The sequence below is a fragment of the Archocentrus centrarchus genome, chromosome 23 (assembly GCF_007364275.1).
Source record: "Archocentrus centrarchus isolate MPI-CPG fArcCen1 chromosome 23, fArcCen1, whole genome shotgun sequence".
NCBI classification, from domain to species: domain Eukaryota; kingdom Metazoa; phylum Chordata; class Actinopteri; order Cichliformes; family Cichlidae; genus Archocentrus; species Archocentrus centrarchus.
The window spans coordinates 1885695-1907705 of record NC_044368.1 but is presented as its reverse complement, the minus strand read 5'-3'; the positions used below and the strand labels follow the sequence as shown (position 1 = coordinate 1907705).

At 44.3% G+C, this 22011-nt stretch overlaps 3 protein-coding genes and 1 pseudogene across 4 annotated transcripts; 2 read left to right on the top strand and 2 right to left on the bottom strand.

Moving 5' to 3' along the window:
* Nucleotides 1-430: 430 nt before the first annotated feature.
* LOC115773375 (CCR4-NOT transcription complex subunit 2-like) lies at nucleotides 431-15910 on the bottom strand. Of its 2 annotated transcripts, none has more exons than XM_030720080.1 (15): nucleotides 15737-15910; nucleotides 12919-13050; nucleotides 11932-12004; nucleotides 11663-11801; nucleotides 11221-11439; nucleotides 8994-9070; nucleotides 8766-8891; nucleotides 8209-8339; nucleotides 7998-8118; nucleotides 7319-7475; nucleotides 7127-7188; nucleotides 4613-4689; nucleotides 4438-4538; nucleotides 3887-4031; nucleotides 431-2936 (listed from the first exon to the last, which is right to left on the bottom strand). In XM_030720080.1, exons 2-15 carry the CDS (start codon nucleotides 13036-13038, stop codon nucleotides 2850-2852), a joined length of 1635 nt encoding a protein of 544 aa, XP_030575940.1. In that variant the 5' UTR covers nucleotides 13039-13050; nucleotides 15737-15910; the 3' UTR covers nucleotides 431-2849. The 2 variants fall into 2 exon arrangements, with proteins under 2 accessions (XP_030575940.1, XP_030575941.1); XM_030720081.1 differs by having other exon boundaries at nucleotides 4640-4689; nucleotides 15737-15903.
* Nucleotides 15911-19016: 3106 nt separating this feature from the next.
* On the top strand, nucleotides 19017-19570 carry LOC115773384 (histone H2A-like; annotated as a pseudogene).
* A 549-nt stretch (nucleotides 19571-20119) lies between these two features.
* On the top strand, nucleotides 20120-20491 carry LOC115773387 (histone H4). Its single transcript, XM_030720096.1, has one exon. The coding sequence runs from the start codon at nucleotides 20120-20122 to the stop codon at nucleotides 20429-20431; it is 312 nt and encodes a 103-aa protein (XP_030575956.1). The 3' UTR covers nucleotides 20432-20491.
* A 290-nt stretch (nucleotides 20492-20781) lies between these two features.
* Nucleotides 20782-21233, bottom strand: LOC115773386 (histone H3). Its single transcript, XM_030720095.1, has one exon. It carries the CDS (start codon nucleotides 21231-21233, stop codon nucleotides 20823-20825), a length of 411 nt encoding a protein of 136 aa, XP_030575955.1. The 3' UTR covers nucleotides 20782-20822.
* Between the last annotated feature and the right edge of the window lie 778 nt (nucleotides 21234-22011).

The following is a 22011-nucleotide window of genomic DNA, read 5'->3' as shown; positions in this document are numbered from 1 at the left end:
ATTTGACTTTTAAATACAAATATTCAGCAGTAAACTGACAGGACAAAATGCAACGTAAGATAAAGATCCAGGTCGACCAGGTGAGACCTGTGAGGTTAGTCAGACCCACAAACAGACTCACTGTAACCCACAGGAAGGTCCAGAAGTACCGTGTACTCCACCTCAGCTTTAATCTGAGGGTTTCAGGAAAATACTGCATTAACTGTTTAAGAATTACAGCCATCTTTACACATACCATAAATATTTCATATATAACAATAATTATGGACCTGACTACATTTGGCTGAGTTTAAGTTAGGGATGCTCTGACAACAAAACGTCTTTGAGAGGCTGAAGTGGAAGTTTTTGTTCATAAACACAGAACTAAAAAATAAACACCCAGGAGCCACGTTTCAGTTTCATTACCAGAATATTTATTTTTTTCTTTTTCTATTAAAACACTAGCTGCCATATTTAATAAAACAGCCAACGGCCAAGTGCCTCAGTCCTCATCCTCCAATCAAAACTCCTCAGACAGGTCACACGGGTCTGTGGGCGTGTCCTTGGCTTTGCTGCTGCTGCAGTGTGAATGAGCTGGCCCCTCCTCCCGTGATTGTTGTTCCTAGGTGGGCGGAGTCGGGCGTGGTCCCCTGGAAACCGGCTCCGTAACAGGAAATGAGAGTATTGCATCATTAAGTGGCGGCCAGCTGAAGAGGGAGGGGTTTCTTTTCTGTTTTACCCCTTTTTGTTTTTCCTAAAAATGCTGCCTCATGTTTATGTACACGCATTTAAAATACGTGTACATAACCGAACAGTGGCGCCTCCTGGGGGCATTTAAAGGAAAACTCAAAGAGCCTTAAAATAAAGGTTTTGGGATGATTTTTGTTTTGTGATGAAGTTTTAAAGGAAAGACTTTCAAAGTCAGATCAGCGACACTTTCTGAAGCTACAGCAAGGAGCTAATTAGCTTAGCATAAAGACTGACATGGGCTTCAACAGTTAGCATAAAAGCACCACTCATGATTAAGACGTTAATTACATTAAGCGGCATTAAAAATGTAAAAATCCTAATTTCCTTGGAGTAAACTGGTCCCAACAGAAAAACATGAAGCAGAAAAAGAGTTTACAGTTTTTCTGCTTCCTGTTTTCTACAGATTAAATTAAAACATGTTTAAATGGGGACTTTCCAGAGAGCCAGGCTAGCAGTTTCCACTTGCTTTCAGTGTTTATGCTAAGCTATGCTAATTAGCTCCTGAATGCAGCTTTGTATTCAGCTTACAGGTATGGCGGTGGTACCATAAGGATCTGATTGGGTTGACTGTTACCAGGCGGAAAATGAAGAAAATAATGTTAAAGGTGAAGAAACAGGAAGCTTCAAAAGCAGGAGTGTTTAAAGTCGGGGTAAAATTAGAATAAAATCATGGATGGGAAGGGGCGGGGGCGGCTGATGGTGCGCTGGTTACACCTCGGGTTACCTCACTAAACCCCAAACCCCGCCTCACCGCTCTGACCGCCGCTCGATGGCAAACTGTGAACACTTCTCTGATCTTTCAGTGCAGAAAGTAACTAATCTTCAAAAAGTGGATACAAGCAGCAGAATGTGTTTAACTACAAAACTCAAACCTGAACTTACTGTGATGTACGGACACGACAGCAAACTAAAAAGGTTTTTAAAGTGATTTCCTTGATTTATAGACACACAGATGATCAGCAGGAGCAGCTATCCAACTATTGATCTATCATATTCATTTTTTATGCCCACTTATTCTCAGGATAAGCCGACAGTGGGATGAGCTGTGAGCTTACAGTAAACCCTGGCAGGCTAACACAGAGACATTCAGAATCACGCTGCAGCCCTGTTGGCATTTTACAGGATTTTTCCTGCTTAGAACAATTTTTGGTGCCACCCACTCAGGTTTTCCCCGGAGCCCAATCAGCAGTTATGGTAAACGGAGTTTAATTTACTCAAGAATAAACATTTTTCTAGTTATTGAATCAAGAAGAACTCCAGAGAAATGCACATATTTCTTGTCAAATGAAGCCACACAGGCTCACCCCCTTTACTGTACTTATGTTTATATATGGCACAAAGTAAGAGCCAGAATAATTTAATCATTCTAAAGTTGACCTCTGCATGGACAAATCCATGTATCAAAGAGTTTATTAAAAAGAAAATGAGACAGTTTCAGCCTTTCATTTGTAAATGACTGACGCCAGTTTCAGTACTTGTATCCACTTGTGAAAGATTTCCCTGCAGTATGACGTCACCTGCTGCACTCTCACCTGTCTGTTTAAATTAAACCCGCTTCATAACACGAAGAAACCAAAAAAAAAAAAGATATTTTTTCCTCTTTTATTATGAAATAGTGCTACAATGTACATTGCATTTCCTCTCCTGACTGTCCGATGATGTGTTCTGATCTGTAATGCTGAGGTTAAACCTGATAAAGAGAGGGTGAAAAATGTTTCAGAGCTGCGACACGGTGTGAAATAATTATCCATCCTGACAGGTGATCACTTCCTGGGTTAAAATCTGGGTTTTCTTAAAAGCTTCTGGAGACAAAAATAGTCGATTCTTAAGAAACATGAATCACTCGATCAGATGGACACTTATTTGCAGTGCTTGTGTCTGTGCTCCACTTAACAGACCAGCCAAATCAAACTGATGGAGGAGAAGTGGGAAATAAAAAAATAATAATAATAATAAATGAGGTAAAGAAGGAACAAAACTCTGAAAAAGATAAAACAATGAAGTCTGTTCAGAGAAGAGGACAGGAGCCGGGACGTCCTCCCTGTTCAGTGTGTGCAGGTGGAAAAACCTAACGGGGTCAGGAGGGCCAATGGCAGGCAGGCAGGAGGAGGGAGAGCCAATCAGAAGGCCTGCTGGGCAGGATTGTAGTTGAAGGTGGAGGGAACGTGAGGTCGCTCTTCTAGTTTGTCGTACTCCAGATGAAACTCCTGAAGAGGAGGAGGGAGAAAGTGGGAATTTATTACGGAGCAGTCTGCTCGTCATATTCTGCTGATATTTTCAAAATATCACTCAGACTTTTATTTTACTGGAATAAAAATGCAGACTTAAAGCAGATCCAGTAAAGTTTTACTTATAAATCAGTTTCCTTCTAAACATCATACACCATGCTCTGACTGAAGCATTTCTAAAACCTGCAGCTCTGCTACAACTTTGGTGCAAATGGAGACAGAACAAACACGTGGAGGGCTGCTGAAGTTGGGCTAGCTGACACATTAGCCTAACCAGCTAATATGAACAGATTAGCACCGGGAAGACGGAGGATGGGGGTTAAATTGTTCTCAGGCAGAGACAAACTCCATCATATTCCAGGAAGAAGACGCTGAAAAAGGACCAAACTAAATGTCCACACTGAAATCCCAGATTTGGAGTGTTAACCAGCAGCTCCGACAATCAGCGAGTCCCTCTAGCCCGACAGCTACTAATGACTCAACTTTGGAGGCTTTCAGAGAAGGCAGCAGATATCCAGACAAAGACTTCCTGATCTGTGCCCTGAAGGTCTGCAGCTGTGTCTGGAATCAGTGAGTAAATGCACAGAGCTGCAGGAGCCAGCCTCACTGAATGAAAAGGTCTGAAACAAAGTGGAGGACAGCACATCTGGATGCAGATGTTCTGCTGCAGTCCTGGCTTGGTTTCAAAGGCATCATTATTCACCAACTTTAATCTGTTAATTAAAAATCAAACAAATTCTGAATCAGCGTTTTTCCACTGCGGAGTAAAACGTTTGATATGACCAAGTTTAAAGTCTATCAGGAGATATTAAACACTTCAATAACCTCAGGAAACATTTTCCTATCCAGAACCTGTCTTCACAAACATCCTGACAGCCTAAAAAAATGCTACAGTGTGTGTGCGTGCGTGTGTGTGCGTGCGCACTCACCTTGGCCACCTTCCTCCAGTTGAGGCAGTCAAAGAAGTAGTAGGTCCCTCTCTCGTAGGCGTTGGTCTTCAGCGTGGGCTCCATCCCCGGAGCTCGAGTGATCCAAACCCGCTCCTCTTTATGATACCTCCAATCCCTGTTAAAGCTGGACACACACACACACACACACACACACTCTTCAAACATCTCGTACACCTTCATAAACTCAAAGAGAAGTTCTGACAGTTTCAGACAGTCTGCAGTTTTCCTGGATGCTTCTTATAAAAGGACTCAGTCATTAAAAACTGTTACAGAGACATTTGAATATGGAACGATGTGTTTTGTGTCAGCACATTATTAAAAGGTGGTAATTTTGAAGGCGTTAACAGCAGGAAAGAAGCTGATGAGGGAAAATGGTTCTAAAATAAACGATCACACTTAATAACTTTGGAAAAGACGAACAACTTTAAGAGAAAGGGTGCCGCAAACATCCTGATTTGTTTAAAGATGTTTTGTTTGTGGTTCCTGAGTTACTGTGCGATCAGACCGCAGTAATGATGTGGTGCTCTTACAGTTCTACAGCAGCCAGCAGTTGGAGGAGGTCTCCTCCGTTCATATAGTAGAGATAAAACAGCAGATCTTCACCATACCGAGACAACTTGATAGCTGCTAACTGTACAGGAGAGAGTGAAATTAATACAGACACCTTTGTCAGGTGATCAGTCTCATTAAAATCATGAAAAGGACCTTTGGGCTGTCTTTTGAAGGATGTACCTTGTCCCTTATGTGGATGTTGGTTAAATACTCTGAGGGGACGTGGAAGTCTGCAGGAAAAGAAAAAACTATACTGAGAAAAGCAAAAAAGGGATTAACAGGAAAAATTACATGTAGTTAACAGGAAGAGTCTGCAGCACCAGACTGAACAGACTCTGGACCGTTTTCCTATATTTGGACGTCTGAAAAAGAAAAAAACATTTTAAGCTTCAGTATATTCTGCTTATTAAAACTGATACTTTCCTGGTGATTTTTCTTTGGTGGGCACTGAAATGTTTTATATGTAGGGAAAACTAACATGCAGCATTAAAGGTGCATTACCACACTCTGCCCACACGGGGGCAGAAAAACTCCTGCTGATGGAGCTGATGGAGGTACACCTCATACACCCTGGAGGTAAAGCTGCATTCACGAGTTAAAAACTTCCACCTTTGGAGAAAAATTAGCTTCATGCTACAGAGGATTTCTCCTGTTGCCACCGACAATCAGAAATGGAGGAGGAGCTTATTGATGCTGAGCGCGGCGGGGGCTGACAGACAGAGCTCAGAGAAAAGCTAAACTGTGGGACTCCAGGGCACGCTGTGAAAATGTGATTCTAGTAATGGACTGGACTCCTCCTGATTGGCTGTCTGGGGACAACATTCATGGGTTTCCAAGGAGACTGTATCTGTGTCACTGTACAGCCATACTGCATTAACACATTGGACATAAAACCACACAATATGCGATATAAATCGTCTACGATAATATCTTAACGATGTGCGAGCTGACGTTATCAAATTGCTACTGACTGGAAAAAACAAAAATCAAAACACCTCGGCTCCACACGTTCACTACTTCATGCTTTAGTATAGGCTGCTGTGTGCGCACTGAGAGTGCCCATACTGTGTGCTAGCATAAACAACACAGCTAAAGCTGGAAGAGTGAACCTTAGATTTAATTCCTAGGTGAGGATCGTCTTCACTCACGTGGAGGTGGTTTGGATTTGAACAGACTGACGCTGATCAGAAGACGACAGTTTGCAGTAAGAAAGCGGTTGCCGTTACAGATAGCTCAACAACTAACCTGTGCCATCATCTCTGAACAAACCACCACACAGAGTATGAAATGCTTCAGGAGCCCGCTGTCCAAGACAAACCCACATCAGCTAAGGTGGCAAACACACACTCAGCTAACTTTAGTGGCATCGTCAAAATTACAGAAAATATCAAGATATTCTTTTGTCAATATCGCACAATCCTAATTCTGCATAGAAAAAAGTTTGGTTTCTTTTACTGTGAAAACCACAAACATGCTTAACAATTTTCATACCTTAACACACAAATGTAAATTGTAAAGTTAAATACAACTATTTGCATTAAATGCAGGCAGAGCCTCAGGTGCGTTTTGTACAGCTATTTACAGACAATCAGGTGTCACAATAAGATGCCACAAATTATTTGTGCTGCTCCAAAAACAGTTCTTGTCCCCACAGACAGAGGGCGCCATCACAGGCCTGACACTTCCAGGTGTGTCCCTCTTCCTGTTGTACACCTTAAGACAGTGTATATAGGAGCCTGCCTTTGGTGACTACACAACACACTAACTACACACTAACTACACACTCCAATCACACTAAAATCTGTCAAATTTCAAAACTCACCATCAATATCTGTCTTTCACCTGTTCCTCAGCAACCAAACGCTGCATGTTGCCATATAATTTTTTTGATTGGTTGATGTGGAGCATTTTTCCACCAATAGGAAAGGGGATGGTTTTTTAAATTGCTCACCAGCACTTCCTGCTAGCAAAGATCCTGTTTTTACCATTTCTTCCTGCACAAAGGCTCATCTCACTGAGGACAATATACAGGAAAAAGCATGGTGTAAAATATTGATCATAATTCTGATTTTACCTCATCTATCAACACAATTTAAAAACTGGTGCGTAGTTTGAAGTCTGCACTTTCAATACAAGTTGAAAGAGACTCGCTGAGGCTGCATCCTGCTGCTACATCATCTTAAACTGACAGGATCATTTGGATGCACCAGCATGTCCGTCAACTCCAGAGGGCCAAAGACCAGATTTTTATTTATTTATTTTACCTTGACCCAATTATGGAAAAAAACGTAATCAGGTGATCTAGGGGGTTACTGGCCATCATTTGTGGAGTTTTACAGTCGGGGGGGGCACTAACAGGAGTGTGCTCAGGCATCCCTAAAAGAGTCTGAATGTGAGTTTCTGACCCTGCAAACACTTCAGAGAAGAAATCCTGCCGTCTGAGCCTGCAGAGGCTGCGGCGCCTCAGAGGACTCTTTAAAATTCACCATCAGTGCTGTGATCTGTCAGACTGGCAGAAAGCCTTCAGAGTTTTCCATAACTGTTAAAAAAAAATTCCAGAAATCGTTTGTGAGCTTTGGGATGCTGAAGTGCCAAAACCTGGGAGTCTGCGAGGAAACGATGCTCACAGTAAACAGTCTCAGTCACTGCTTCAGGTCTTAAACTCACCTATATCCTGCGGTCGACACGGCGCCGACGCCCACGGAGACGCAAACTTAGGATAGAGATTCCTGACGGAGAGAGAGAGAAACAGGATCTGAGTCTGAGAACAGCAACGGGTCACTCTGATCAGGTTCAGCTGCTGCTTATTAGAAAACCAGAAACTCTAAAGATGCTGATGTCTCCGTGTGCCAGTCGTACTCAGGCGAGTTGAGGTTGAGGCCGAGCGTGGTGAGGTCAGAGCCCAGTGCCAGGTGGACCATGCCGGGGTCAGTCTCTGCCGCCCGGATGAACGTCAGCAGGCCAATCATTCCAAACTGGTCTGTTACCATGCCGACAGGGATATTGGTCACTCGGCCTGGGACGCAAAGACAACACAGGAGGACGGATTAACCTGAAATCTGCTGTCAGTCCTCATGGACTCCCCTTTAAAATGTCCAACTTTACAGCAGAAATAAACAGCCTGACACAGAAACTGGACCCCTCTCCCTCCATCACCCCCACCCCACCCCCACACTGGGTGAGCAGAAGAAGATGGATGGATATATATTTGAAATGAAAAAAGGAAGAAAAGGGAAGCAGGTAGAGGACAAAGATGAGAATCTCACTGCAATTTCTGTCAGTTTTTATGCAGCCCCACTTCACAACAGCAGCAGCTGCCTCGAGCTGCTTTACACCATAAAGGTAAAGATGACACAATATTTCAGAAAGGAGGCCAACAATCAGACGAACCCCCTGTGAGCAGCACTTGGTGACAGTGGGAAGGAAGAACTCCCTTTAAACAGGAAGAAACCTCCAGCAGGACCAGGCTCAGGGAAATTCTCAAACATGACAGAAATCAGCTTGTGTGTGATTATCTGCTGGAAATAAACTGTCTCACCATCAGGAAGCACCTGAATCCCTTTCTTCTGCTGGTTGTTGTTGCTCGGTGCCGAGCTCTTATCACCAGGGAACTTTGGACCGTCTGAGTTGGAGGAGGACTTTCCCGACGAGTTCAGATTCTGATCGGATGGCAACAGATGGCAAAAATGAGGGAAAATTGGGAAGTTAAAGAAGCAGGAAGCAGATTAAGAAAGAGGCAGAATGAGCACCGTTTTGCTGTCTTCGCTGGTGCTGGTGGGGTCTTTCGTTTGGTAGTTTGGCCCAGGGAGAGCTGGGAAATCTTCGTTGTGGATGGAGAAGTCCTGCGACTGCTCACTGGACGGCTTGGTTACCATGCCAACTGGAGAAATGGACCAGTCATGAAACATTAATGTAAAACACAAACACACCAAACATCAGCAAACACACAACAGACAAAATGAACCGCACAGACACACTGATCAGGAACTAACTTTGGAGGTGTATCATTTATTTTCTGTATACTGTATATTATACACACTGTATATTATACACACTGTGCTGATTTCTACACATGCTGCCACTAAAACAAAAATACTTTAAAATCAGACAGGGGTTCAACATCTGCAGCTGTCTTTACTGCTGCACTGTTGGCAGCTTTCAGCTATTTTCTTCTGTTTTGTTGTTTAATTAAAGCTTCGAGGTGCATTACAGCAGCACACCACCAGACATCAGTATAAAAAAAAAAAAAGAAGAGGGGGGAAAATATATTTCAACACAAGTAACAGTTGCATAAATAAAATGTTACCGTAGGGAGCCCGACCGGTCAGCGGGTTGTGCAGCGGGGTGGGATTTGAACCTCCATCCCTCCGACTCCTGTCGGCTAACGCCGGGAAATCCGACAGGTCCAACCCCGTCACATTCTCACTGCCGTCTGAAACGAACCCACGGAGGTCACATGACCACAGATTTTAGCTGCTGACAGATTTAAAATGTTTTTGTTGATGTGATTTCACTCAGGATTCACTTCTGTTACCTGTGCCATTGAAGATGTTGTTGGATATCGAGTTGTTCATGAAGCCTGGATTCCTGTTCACTCCAAACCCCGACATACTGACACACACACACACACACACACAAATATCTGTTCAACATAAATGATTTCATACAGGTTTTTGCCACTATGAGGTTCCTCTCTATGGTTTCTAGTAAAAAAATCATAAATAATAATTCCTGAATATACACGACTCAAGAGTCTCACTAACGACTCCTGAAACCAGCGTCAGGACTGATGATGTCATCTTTGTCAGGTTAAACAAAATTTAACAACAAAAAAAAATCATTTATGTAATTTAAAAACAGGTTTCAGCAGGTGTGACTGTTCTGTTGTAGAAATCTGAAGGACTTTGATCATCTTTGTCTAACGTGTAATTTAGAAAAGATTAAAAACCCGATCGGCCAGATCAAAGCAACTAACTCACAGATTTAAGTGACTTAAAGCAGCAAAGGTTGAAAGGACAGGAAATACATTTTTACAAGAACAGCTGGTGTGCTGTACCCATTAATACAATAAAAAAATGACTTGTTAATTATTCATTCTGATCACAGGCGATACGTCCCTTTGTTTCCATTTGTCGTGCTGTTCTGTTTGTTCCCATCCTTTGCCGGCAGCACCCAAAGACAACGGTGACCTCAGTGAGCTGTGAGGCAGCTTTATGTGACTGAGGGGAGAATCCCACATTAGCACAATGACCAAAAACACAATCAAATGGACACAAACGCTTTCCCCGCCTCTCTGTCACACAGTCAAACTGTGCTGCCTATTAACTTCAACTTAATCAACTTAACATTTCTCCCTCAGCTCATTTCCATTACTCGACATGCTGCTGAATCATTTGTAACAACACATCTTCATTAACCCCACTGAGGAGGTTGTGTTTTTGGTGTGTGTCAGTCTGTCTGAGCTCAAAAAGTTTTGAATGAATTTTGATCAAGCTTTGCAGCTCTCAGACTGCTTCTTGTTTCTAATATTTTATATTAACACACCTGCTGGTCATTAGCAACAAAAAGTCTGTTCGGTTCATGATCTGATATCCTCTAAAGCAGGGGTCTCAAACTCCAGGCCTCGAGGGCCGGTGTCCTGCAGGTTTTAGATGTGTCCCTGATCCAACACACCTGAATCAAATGGCTGAATTACCTCCTCAGTATGCAGTCAAGTTCTCCAGAGTCCTGCTAATGACTTCTATATTTGACTCAGATGTGTTGAAGCAGAGACACATCTAAAACCTGCAGGACACTGGCCCTCGAGGCCTGGAGTTTGAGACCCCTGCTTTAGAGGATATTTAGCTAATATCAGATCATGAACCGAACAGACTTTTTGTTGCTAATGACTTCTATATTTGACTCAGGTGTGTTGAAGCAGAGACACAGAGGCCCTCGAGGCCTGGATTTGAGGATCCCTGCGCTAAAGCAATAATCCTGAGTCCTTTTAAGACACATATTCAGACTAGACAACCTCAGGGGCTTGAAAATGAAGCTGCAGTTCCTCTGCAGTCCAGCAGAGGCGCCAGCAGTGAGTCAGCCCCGACTGACATGTTAAAACCTTACAGCAGAAATCAACACGTTTGCAGCAGATACAGAAACTGCTTCGGTCTCTGTGGCTAATTTCCCCCTTCATAACAGCTGTATTGGGGGGGGGGGGGGGGGGGGGGGGTGTCTATAACTCACCTCTTTAAAGTGGATTGAGGCTTAAAGTTTTAATTTTTTAGGGGTGTGGCCTCTTTTGACAGGTGGATGGTGACACAGGGAGGTGTAGCTGCTGGCTGTCTGTTCTTAATGCAGTGACCTGACCAATAATATGGCTGCTCTGCGGTTAATTGTACTAACAGACTGTCCAGGAAGTCTGAGCTCCAGTTTGGGAGGATGAAATTCTAGGATTTTATTTGGATGTAGTGATTAGGAGCAGGTATCTGTGTCTGTGTGATGCTCCCATACAGTCTGATAACCAAGCTAGCCAGCATTAGTTGATAACACTCCACTCTCTGGTCCAAACTTGGTCACTTCTGGCTCCAAAAAAACAAAAAGGCAGCAGCCGAAACTAACACTGATCCACTGCAAAGGCTGCAGTGGTGCTTAGTGATGATCTTCTACTACTGCTGAAATGTTCCACAGTCATCCCTTCAACAGTCATTGCTTTAAGTCATCAAGTATCTATAATAGGGTCAGGTCAAAGGTCAAGTCTGGACCACAGTGATGTGAGTTACCTGTTGATGGTGAACGGCTGCCGCGCTTGCTGCTGTTTGGGCATCCCGATGATGCTGGGTGACGACCGGCTGGGACTCCCCATGCTGCCACTCCTCCCTCCACCGCCGCCGCCTCCCCTCTCACCTCCTCCACCTCCCATCCCACCTGCCTGCCCCGTTGGACCCCCTACCTGCTGGCTGTGGTTCAGCACGCTCCGGCTGCTCATGGGCAGGATCCCCCTGCAGGAGGAAGTTTGTGGTTTTAAAGGAAGATAAATAAAGTTTGCAGACTTGAAGTAGAAGCAGGAACGCCGACAGAGTTTAGAAGCTGTGCTTAATATGAGTGAGCTGTTCCAAAAATAATTATAATCAGCAGAATGAGCAGAACGGGTGCAGCTGTGATGAGCTGGAAACACACAGTGGGAAGCTTTAAGAATCAGTGCACACTGTGAGCATGAGGTACCTGCTGGGTGAGGGGGGCGTGTGCATTGAGCCAGCATTGGGCGTACTGGAGAGCTGACCAGCAGACTGGTTCAACCCGCTGCGACTCAACGGAGGAGCTGCACTGCTGTTCATGCCTCTCATGGGAAACCCCAAAGCACCTACAGAGAGAGGGAGCAGTTCATACGTTATCATCCTGAGCTTGGACTCGCCCACGTTTACTCTGATAACATCAGGGTAACACGAGTCCACATTATTCAGCAGAAACGGGTCAGAGTGTGTCGCTCTTACTCTGCGGGCCATATAAGCTGGCTCCAAGCTGTGACAGTTGACCCGCTGAGGAGGCAGAGGAAGACGCCAGCATCTGAGGAAGAGGAAACACACAGACAAAGAGCTCAGAGTGCAGCTGCTCTCCTCCAAACCACAAAAACACACAGAGGAGCTGCCAAGAACATGCTCTGTTAGAGCTACACAGGTACGTGCTCACTAACCATGTGTTAGCCGGGAGGGGCTCTGTGCTGCGTTCAGGAACAGTGAAGACAAAGTGAGGATGAAGAAAAGAGCGCAGAGACAAAATAGCTTTGAAAAGGGAGAGCAGCTGTGTCTGCTCAAGCTGCTTCATACACTCTCATCTCCTCAGATGGCGTTAGTCTGGGAGAACCTTTAAGTTCATCTAATCCTTTCAGAGCTGGCTCCTGCCATAAAAATCAACCCTGTTTTAATCTTCTTTTTTTTCTATAGGGGAGCTGTTTCTGGTGGTGATAAAAGTGGCTTTCTGTGAGTTTACTGTCCAATTCCACATCTGCCTCTTCTTAAACATTTCCTCTTCCTCTCCAGCTGGACCAGACTGGAGGCTAAAGCGACTTGCGGTACAACGTATATGTTTTGGATATAAAGTCAGAGCGGCTGTCTCTTCACAGTCTGATAACGTTAGTTTACAACCTTCCAGAGTTAACCATCTTAAATTTAGAATGACTACCTTTAAAGTGCCAAACATGGCACCAAGACATCGTCATCAATGGTGAACTTCCAGTTGGCTTTAGGCCATTAGGGAACGTTACATGAGGATACTGGTTTTCATACGTGTAGATGAAACATAACGCCATGGCTACCTAGTTGAAATCTTTTTAAGGGACACTTAAGAGCCATTTTGTGTTATACACATGTTCCAGACCCATAAAAAGCTTTAAGTTTGTGATTGATGTTTAGACCCTAAGATGTGGAGCTCTTAGTAAACAACAACAAACCAACAGTGATTCCTGAGCGTGCCGGACTTACGTCTTTGTCTGCACGGTGAGGAGGGAACATGGACTGCTGGCTGTAGTAGAGGCTGGAGTCGTCCCCGTAGTCGCTCTCTATCCCTCCCTCCATAAACTTCTTCCGGTTAGCACCAAACATGCCGCGTGTCACCTGGGAAGCGAGACGACAGGAAACGGTCAGACCTGTCACACCTGTAAAGAAGCCATTATCTTCATTTTTAATAAAAACTCTGGAAACCATAAACTCTGAACGTGCTCAGACTCTCATTAAGGAACTACGTTTGCAAGAATTGGATTTTATTTAATTGCAACTTTTTTAAGTTTCCTATTTTAAAGGAAATTTATTAAAATAAACAAATATCAACTCTAACACAGTCAGTTTCAGATGGTTCTAAGTAAAGACGCACTGAGCAGATATTGGTCCAATCCAGGCTCCAAACTCTGGATCAGGTATTCATCTTAGTTCTACGCTGTGCTGCGTGTCGGCTGCTCACACCTCGGCTTTGAGTCTGAGCTGACGCAGAGTGCACGTCTGATACCAGCGTTAAAGCAAGAAGCTGTACTCCTCACTGTGAGGAAGACACCTCGTGTAAGACAATATCAGGCTTCACTGAAACTTTCAAACTAAAATATGTGACAAACATATCCAAGAACAGAAGTTAGTGAATTATTATTTATTATCAAAATAATAAATTCTTTATTTGCTCTTGTCTGATTTCAGGTCAGTGAGAGTCTTTACTGTTGGTGTCTCTGTGTCACTGTGATGAACCTCCTCTCACACACACAGAGGAGCAGTGATGGAGAACAGAGGTGATATTAATCCAGCTAACAACACCACAGCAAAGCTGCTGGTGTAGCAGGTGTGAAATACCTTTAAACTGCTGACACTGCTGTTAACTTCCTCCAGCCTCCAGACACAGAACAAAGGAAGGACAGAATAAGACTGATCAGGTCGCTGTCAGACCTACAGGCTTTTGAGACGACGTGTGATCCAAATACAGATCAGTGCATCCTCAATCAAACAGTTAAATAAAGGGAGTCAACACAACTAAAAAGCTCAGAGGACAGTAATGCTCAGGTGGCTTTTATTGCACTTACTGCAGCATGTGTCTAATCTGAGGAACCACACGATCAAAACACAAAAGTTTCATTTTCTGTGGTGTGTAAAATGTTTTAAATAAATAAGTAAAATGTTTCAATTCAGAAGTATAGGCTTACTTTATCAGTGAAAATTTTGAAGGTTGTATTTCAGAGTGAGCAGAGCACTGGAAAAAACAAAGTATCATTGAGTACAGGCAGATACAGGCAAAAGGTACCCTGTTTTATTCCGAGTGAGACTGAGAGCAGGGAAAGGAGAAACTGATAAGAAGCTGAAACAGTTGAATCAGTGAGTCCTGAGCTGGAAAGAGGCGTAGCTGTAGACTTTAATGTTGCTTTAACAACACTTAGAAACAACCTTACAAAACTGGACCCAATTTAACAGATGAACTGAAGGTCAAAGCATCCAAAACAGGCACTAAAGGACAGCTCCGAACTAAAACACTGACAAAAACATGTGCAGCTGAGAGGTTTTAGTCCTGCCACAGCTCCTCATTGTTCCCAGGACAGGTTTCTATCACAAAGACAGACACAGGAGCGCAGACTGTATGCTTCCACTGTTTAACACATCAACAGAAAATGAACCAACTACAACAAGTAGAACCACCACAAACTCCCTCTTGAAGCCTCTGAAAGCTTTGTTTTCCTAGTTTCAGTGTTAAAAACCTTTGCTGGGTTCAAAACTCCCGCAGGGACACTTTTCACGGTAAGAACTTCACCACGCTGATGCCCTACGCTGCCCCACAGCAGAGGTTTGGTGTTTATGAGGATAACCTGCCAACATCTGCAGCTGAGCAAAGCCAGTCTGCACATCAGCGCATACAAATGTCACAGAAAGTACCTGCAGATTTCCATCCTGTCTCAAAGCTGGCGGAAACCTTCCTGTGATACACAAAGCAATGTCAGAGATAACCCAACACTTCCTAACGCAGGTGCAGTCCAGCTAACAGCGGTTAGCTGACCTCCTATACGGCTCTGATGTTTCACGACGAGCTTACAAACTCCAAACTTTTCTTTATCCACTGGAGCCCGGGTTCAGCTGTCCGCCTGTTCCGTCTCAAAGCAGCGCTGAAGGCGCAGCAGTGTCGCAAAAACGACTACTGTTAGCCTCACAGGCTAACGCTAGCTCCGCTAATCTGTCTGATTAGCGATAATTCCGACAGCTGCGTTTTCTGACTGCACTAAACGAGCCGTCTGATCCCGCTATGTGCCGCTCTCACTGCAGCGCCCCGGGAAACAGCAGCTATCAGCTGTAGTTATTTTGTAAACGTTGAAAATGTATCAGACGCTACTGCTAGCTAACTGAGCAGCGTACCCAGGCTAGCAGCTTCTTCCATAAGAATAAATGGGGCTGTTAGCATGAGAGCTAAGCTAGCTGCTCATTTACATGAATGTCGAAAAGCAACAAACGGGAAAGCTTCAGGTCGTTCAATCTCCGTTTACCGGCTCCGTAACGTAGGTGTGGATGCTGTTATGCCGAGAGAAAGCCGGGCGATGAGGAGATGCACGGGCAGGTGTGCTTTTGTCCGGGTTTGGGCCTGCTGCGCCGCCGCCGTTAGCCCCCAAAACAACAACAAAAAGCACCGAAAGCGGAGCGCGCCGTTCAGAGCCGCGCTGCCCCCACTGCCCCCTTCACCGCCCGGTTTTGTGTGGTGAGCACACGCGCCGAGATTCGTTTAAAGGAGCCTCAGATACGAAACTGCCGAAAAAAGAAATTAAAGCAATAAAAAGGAGCTCACCGCATCAATCCTTCTTCCCCGCTACAATCCAAGATGGCCGACATCTCCCTGCCAATCAGGAAGATGCTGGGAAGGCTCCATCACTCAACTCTACTCCACTCTGCCCTGCTCTACTGTGCTCTACTGTACTCTACTGTCAGACACCAGGGCTCCCAAGAGCTTTAAAGACAGATAAAGTTCAGTTCTGTTGAACTTATTAAGCTTCTGTTCCTCCTCCTGTCTGCTCCACTCCGTGTGTGAGGAGGTGCACTCACAGTGAGACTGAGAGCAGCTCATCAACATAAATTAATAATATTTATTAATATAAATTAGCCAATCAACATTACAAACAGGTGTAAATCCTTTACCATATGTGGTTGCTTTTTGCTACTTTAACTTTACATTTTCATTACAATAACGTTTTTTTTTATGAAATTAAAGAGAATAACATTTGTTTATTGGAATTAACCTGACAAATTGCTCCACCAACTAAGAACGGCACCACCACCCACAGATTGGAGAAAATGCTTTCAATCTGTAGATCGTTTCCATGGCCGGGCATGGTGAGGTTTCCTGTGTTGATTCAAACTAAGCTGGTGGTGCTCTTCCATCAGTTCCTTTAAGCTTCAGCTTTGGTGGTTAACACTGCTGCCTCACAGCAAATGCTTCCTCCCACAGTCTAAAAACAGGCACTTAGTGGGATCAGGTTTATTAGTGATTCTAAATTGCCCATAGGTGTGGATGGTTGTCTGTCTCTCTGTGTTAGCTCTGCGACAAGCTGACAATCCGTCCAGGTGTGCCTTGCACTCGCCCTATGACAGCTGGGATGGGCTCCAGCCTCCTGACCCTGAATTGGATAAGAGGAAGAAAACAGATAGATGGAACATCTGTTTACTTTTCTGATTGTTTTTTTTTTTAATTATTATTATTAATGGGACACATTTGAAAGGAACATTTGTAAAGTGTAGGTGAAAATACGTGTTCTGCTCTGGAGCGTCCTCCTGGTAAGACACGCACAAAACACCTCACCTAGTAGGCGCCCATCTGGTCAGATGTCAGCACCACCTCAACTGGCTCCTTTCAGTGTGGTACTCTGAGACCTTCCCAGGTGACCAAACTCCTCATCCTATCACTGAGGGGGGAGCCCACAGGTCCTTCAGAGGAAGCTCATTTCTGCACTCGTGTCTGTTCTTTTGGTCACAGCTTGTGGTCATAGATGGGAGCAGGTATTTGTATCTGAGCTGGATGAAGTTGAGTTGGTGAACCTTGAGTCGTAAAGAGTTGCAGCTGCAGGCTATGATGTTGCTTTGTGAGCAGTTACCACAAACCTGCAAAACTGGATCCAGGTATGAAGATCGGCTCTCAGCTCTCTTCACCACACAGGACTGGAGCAGAGGTGGCACCAACCTGTCGGTTGATCTCAAGCTCAACTCTCCCCAGACTTCTAAAGAAGACCCCAAGATACTTAAACTCCTCCACTCCTGGCAGCAACTTCTCCACAATCCAGCGTGGCTGCTCGACCCTTTCCCTTCTGAGAACCATGGTCTCACATTTGGAGATGCTCATTCCCACCACTTCACCCTCAGCTGCTAATATGCCCCAGTGTGAGTTGGAGGCCATCTTGATGAAGGCAACAGAACCACATAAGCAGAGATGAGACCCTCTGTCTTCTGCTGCTAAATAAAACATAATGCTGCCAAATTTCTGTAAAGATGCCAGCATGCTGCAATCTGCTTTTGTCCTTCAGGTACAGCAATCAGCCCTCAGGCCTGAACACGATGACATCCTGCTTGTTTTAGAGATTTCTTTCTCTGTTAGTTTCTCTGTTTTTCTCTCTGACTTTTGTCTTTTAGAATTTGGAATCCACAGCCAGGACTAGCAGCTAATGACAGCAAAATTAAGAGGATAAGGTGAAAGGTCACATTACTATAAAACTTTTTTTCAGTGTATAGGCTATACATATTAAACCTGGAGAATCACTTACAACAATAATAATATAAAAAAAAAATATCCATATGCATCTGGTTTGTTCTGAAAACCACAGGGAGCTCCTGGAGGTGGGTGCACAAGCAGCATGCAGCAGTTATTCACTCTGCCTTTCTGGCAGATTGGCTCCAAATCTTTAACAAAGTTCAGCAAAGAAACCTGAAACTATTCATATACAGCAGTTATTCATCTTTCAGGCTCTGTCCACACATGCATGGGTATTTTTTTAAAAAGCGGCTTTTCAATCATTGTTTCAGGTCACTGAAAACGAAGCTTCTGTAAAGCTCTGTATTTTTGTTTTCACACAACAAAAAAGGGAAATGAGGATTTTGTCTTGCAGCATCAGAGGTGTGTTCGTCAGAGGTTTTGTGTACCTGTGGAGGTAGCATCATTTAACAAACATTAAAGAATAAGTTTTTATTACATTTATATTCTATTTAATGCAAACAAATACCATTTGTAATAATGGAGGCCACGGAATTGATCAGTAATTGATCAGTTATACCTTTAAAGTTTCTAATTATTTTTCATTTTAATTATTTATATTGGGTTTAATTTGAGTCTAGCTCCCAGAGCAGGTTTGTTCATTTCAGTTTAGATTTTATTAGTCTCAGTGTTTGTTTTACTTTCTTCCTGTTATAAGGTGTGTGGTATTTGTGAGGTGCAAAATCAGCATTACAATACAAACAACACTTCCTGTCATGTAGATGTCCCAGTCTCAGTTAACATGGACACCAAAGCCTCCTGATGATTAATTTTAACACAAAAAAACTAAAAACATTTTTGTCCTTTTTTTTCAATTCATTTATATCTTTCTCTCTCTCTTTTTTCTTTCTTTTTTTTTTTTTGCAGAAGTCTGTTTTTAAAGCTGTATCACACACAGTTTTAGTTTAGCTCTATGTCACTATAATAAACTTGGTCCTCATGTCATCTGTAATTTTATGAATAAATGTGATGTTTTTAACCTGGTTATTGGAAAAAAACAAATTAAAACACTTTCAAAAAACTATTTTAGTGTAACTAATGTGTCAGGTGTGTATTTTTAAGTAAACTCGTTTTAATTCACATTTCAGGGAATAGTATAGTTTTTTTTTGCTATTTTATTTTATTTTATTCTATTTTATTATTATTTCTTCTTACTCATCCTTTTCATTTTTTCTCTGTACTGACCTGCTGTAATGCGCAAATTTCCCCGTCGTGGGATCATTAAAGTTTTATCTTATCTGAAGTCTTGGTTATAAACCATTCAAACAGCTGCGCTAACTTCACGTATTTATTTCTGATTGGACCATCCCGCCGAAGCGCAGGCTGTCCAATGAGCGATCAGGAAGAAGCCGCTGGCGTCAATATAAGGAAGCCTTGATTTCGCTATAAACATTCTACTTCCTTTCAGCTGTTAGCAGAAGACGAAAGCATGTCTGGACGCGGTGGCAAAAGCGGCAAAGCCAGAGCTAAGGCGAAGTCTCGCTCCTCCCGGGCCGGGCTTCAGTTCCCAGTCGGTCGTGTCCACAGGCTGCTGAGGAAGGGGAACTATGCTGAGCGTGTCGGCGCCGGCGCTCCGGTGTATCTGGCCGCTGTGCTGGAGTACCTGACCGCTGAGATCCTCGAGCTGGCAGGAAACGCTGCTCGCGACAACAAGAAGACCAGAATTATCCCCCGCCACCTACAGCTGGCCGTCCGCAATGACGAGGAGCTGAACAAGCTGCTGGGCGGAGTAACCATCGCTCAGGGTGGTGTGCTGCCCAACATCCAGGCGGTGCTGCTGCCCAAGAAGACCGAGAAGGCAAAATAAGCCCCCACCCCAACATTTTACACCTGTAACGGCTCTTTTAAGAGCCACCCACTCCACCTGAAGAGCTCGAGTCTTAACGTTCCTCTTTATTCTAATACATTTTTGAAACTATTAAATGTCTTACATTAAGAAATCTATTACAATTAAACTTCTGATTTTGCTTTTTACTATGTATATTTTACTCTGTATATTTTTAGAAGTTCTTAAATATTTTAAAATGTGACTCTGACAGTAGCGGCCCTCCAGTCTCACTGTGCAGTCTGTTTAATGACAGACGTGCTGTTAACGGAGCCCACGAAACGACCAAACTGCAGCTTTCAGCGATTTTTTTTAGGTAGAGGTTTGAGGTTGAAGCTGGGAAAACGTTAAATATAAAATAAAGGTAAATGTGAAACTGCACTTTATTTAAAGAAAGCCCTTGTTTTGTGGTCTCCAGAAGGGGCATGGAGCATTTTATTGTACTCATACAAATTAGGCGGTCAAAACACCGATTCTAACGTTTCTGACTTGTCTGTCCTTTAAAATTGGCGGGAAGAACAGTGTTCTCTTTTACGTCCGCAGAACGCCTTTAAACCTCAACGCACCCGGTTCGTCCGCCTTCAGTGTTTCTACACGGCTTCGAGAAAATGAGTGGACGCGGAAAAGGAGGTAAAGGGCTCGGCAAAGGAGGCGCCAAACGCCACCGGAAGGTTCTCCGCGATAACATCCAGGGCATCACCAAACCCGCCATCCGCCGTCTGGCTCGCCGTGGCGGTGTAAAGCGTATCTCCGGCCTGATCTACGAGGAGACCCGCGGTGTGCTGAAGGTGTTCCTGGAGAACGTGATCCGGGACGCCGTCACCTACACCGAGCACGCCAAGAGGAAGACCGTGACCGCCATGGACGTGGTGTACGCTCTGAAGAGGCAGGGCCGCACTCTGTACGGCTTCGGAGGCTAAATCTGCTCTGACCTCCCAACACAACGGCTCTTTTCAGAGCCACCCACCTTACTGAGAGTGATCCTTTGTTCATGCTGTAATCGACTAATCAGTTTGGCTAAACACATTACAAAGACCTGATTTACGTGTCACAACAATTTGACCCCCGAGTTTCTAAATAAGTGATCTGCTCTTAATGTGCCGCAGTTTTGACTCCAGGATGAAACATGCGGTGCTGTCGTATTATGAGGTAATCTGAATTTTTTTTGGGGGTGCGCAGTATTTATCTACCATAACTTCATTTTATAATGCTTTCAAAACCTGACTATTAGTGTAACAGGACTGCAGCTCTTCAGACCCAGTTTGTGGCTCTTAAAAGAGCCGTTTGATTATACGCTGGTCTCAGGTCAGTTTAAGCCCTCTCTCCGCGGATGCGGCGGGCCAGCTGGATGTCTTTGGGCATGATGGTGACCCTCTTGGCGTGGATGGCGCACAGGTTGGTATCCTCGAACAGGCCGACCAGGTAAGCCTCGCTGGCCTCCTGCAGAGCCATGACGGCGGAGCTCTGGAAGCGCAGGTCGGTCTTGAAGTCCTGAGCGATCTCCCTGACCAGGCGCTGGAAGGGAAGCTTGCGGATGAGCAGCTCAGTGGATTTCTGATAGCGACGGATCTCCCTGAGGGCCACGGTGCCGGGCCTGTAGCGGTGAGGTTTCTTCACGCCGCCGGTGGCTGGTGCGCTCTTACGGGCAGCTTTGGTGGCCAGCTGCTTCCTGGGAGCTTTCCCTCCGGTGGATTTACGGGCGGTCTGCTTGGTTCGTGCCATCTTTCTTGAGCATGAGCAGCTTTGCTGCTGATTCCCTTTTATAGCCCACCGCCGGCGGCGCTCAAATGCTAATTGGTCCACTGTGCGCGTATGTCACAATACGGAAGACGTTTGAAAATTCAAACGGACCAATCAGGACAATGGCACAGTGAAGGTTGGTTTGTACGTTTCTAAAACCCTCGAAACGTGCTTTACACAAATAATAAAAACACGGAAGTGTGTTTAAATCAAACCACTGAGATGTGATTGACGTGCAGAACTTCAGCTTCAATTCAGGGGTTTAAAGTGTTGCATTAACTGTTTAGGAATTACATTTTTATTGACAGGCTCACATTTGCAGAGAACTCATGGACACGACCAGTTGTTGCATGTCCTCCTCTGCAGGCCTTTACTGCAGCCGCCCTGCTTGTGTGTCTGCCTTCACTAACTGAAAAGCTACTCTGCTGGCCTGAGATCAGGTGACTGACTCAGACACTGAAAAATATCCCATTTCTTTGCCTTGAGAAACTACTAGTTTACTTTGGCTTGTTATCCACCTGCTCTCTGAGTCTAGAGCGGAGAGTATAGCCCTGATCACCTCACAGTTCATCCTGCTGCTTCTGACGGGCGCTGTGGTTTCCTTCTGATCCTGAGCCGTTTCTCTCCTTCTGAAGCTTCAAGCTCTCAGGGGGGAAAGTAACCAAATCTAACTTGGATACAATGAAGCTGCAACATCAGAAACATGCTGTGAATCCAGTGATTGGAAACAATAATTGGAAGCAACCTTTCAAATCAGAAA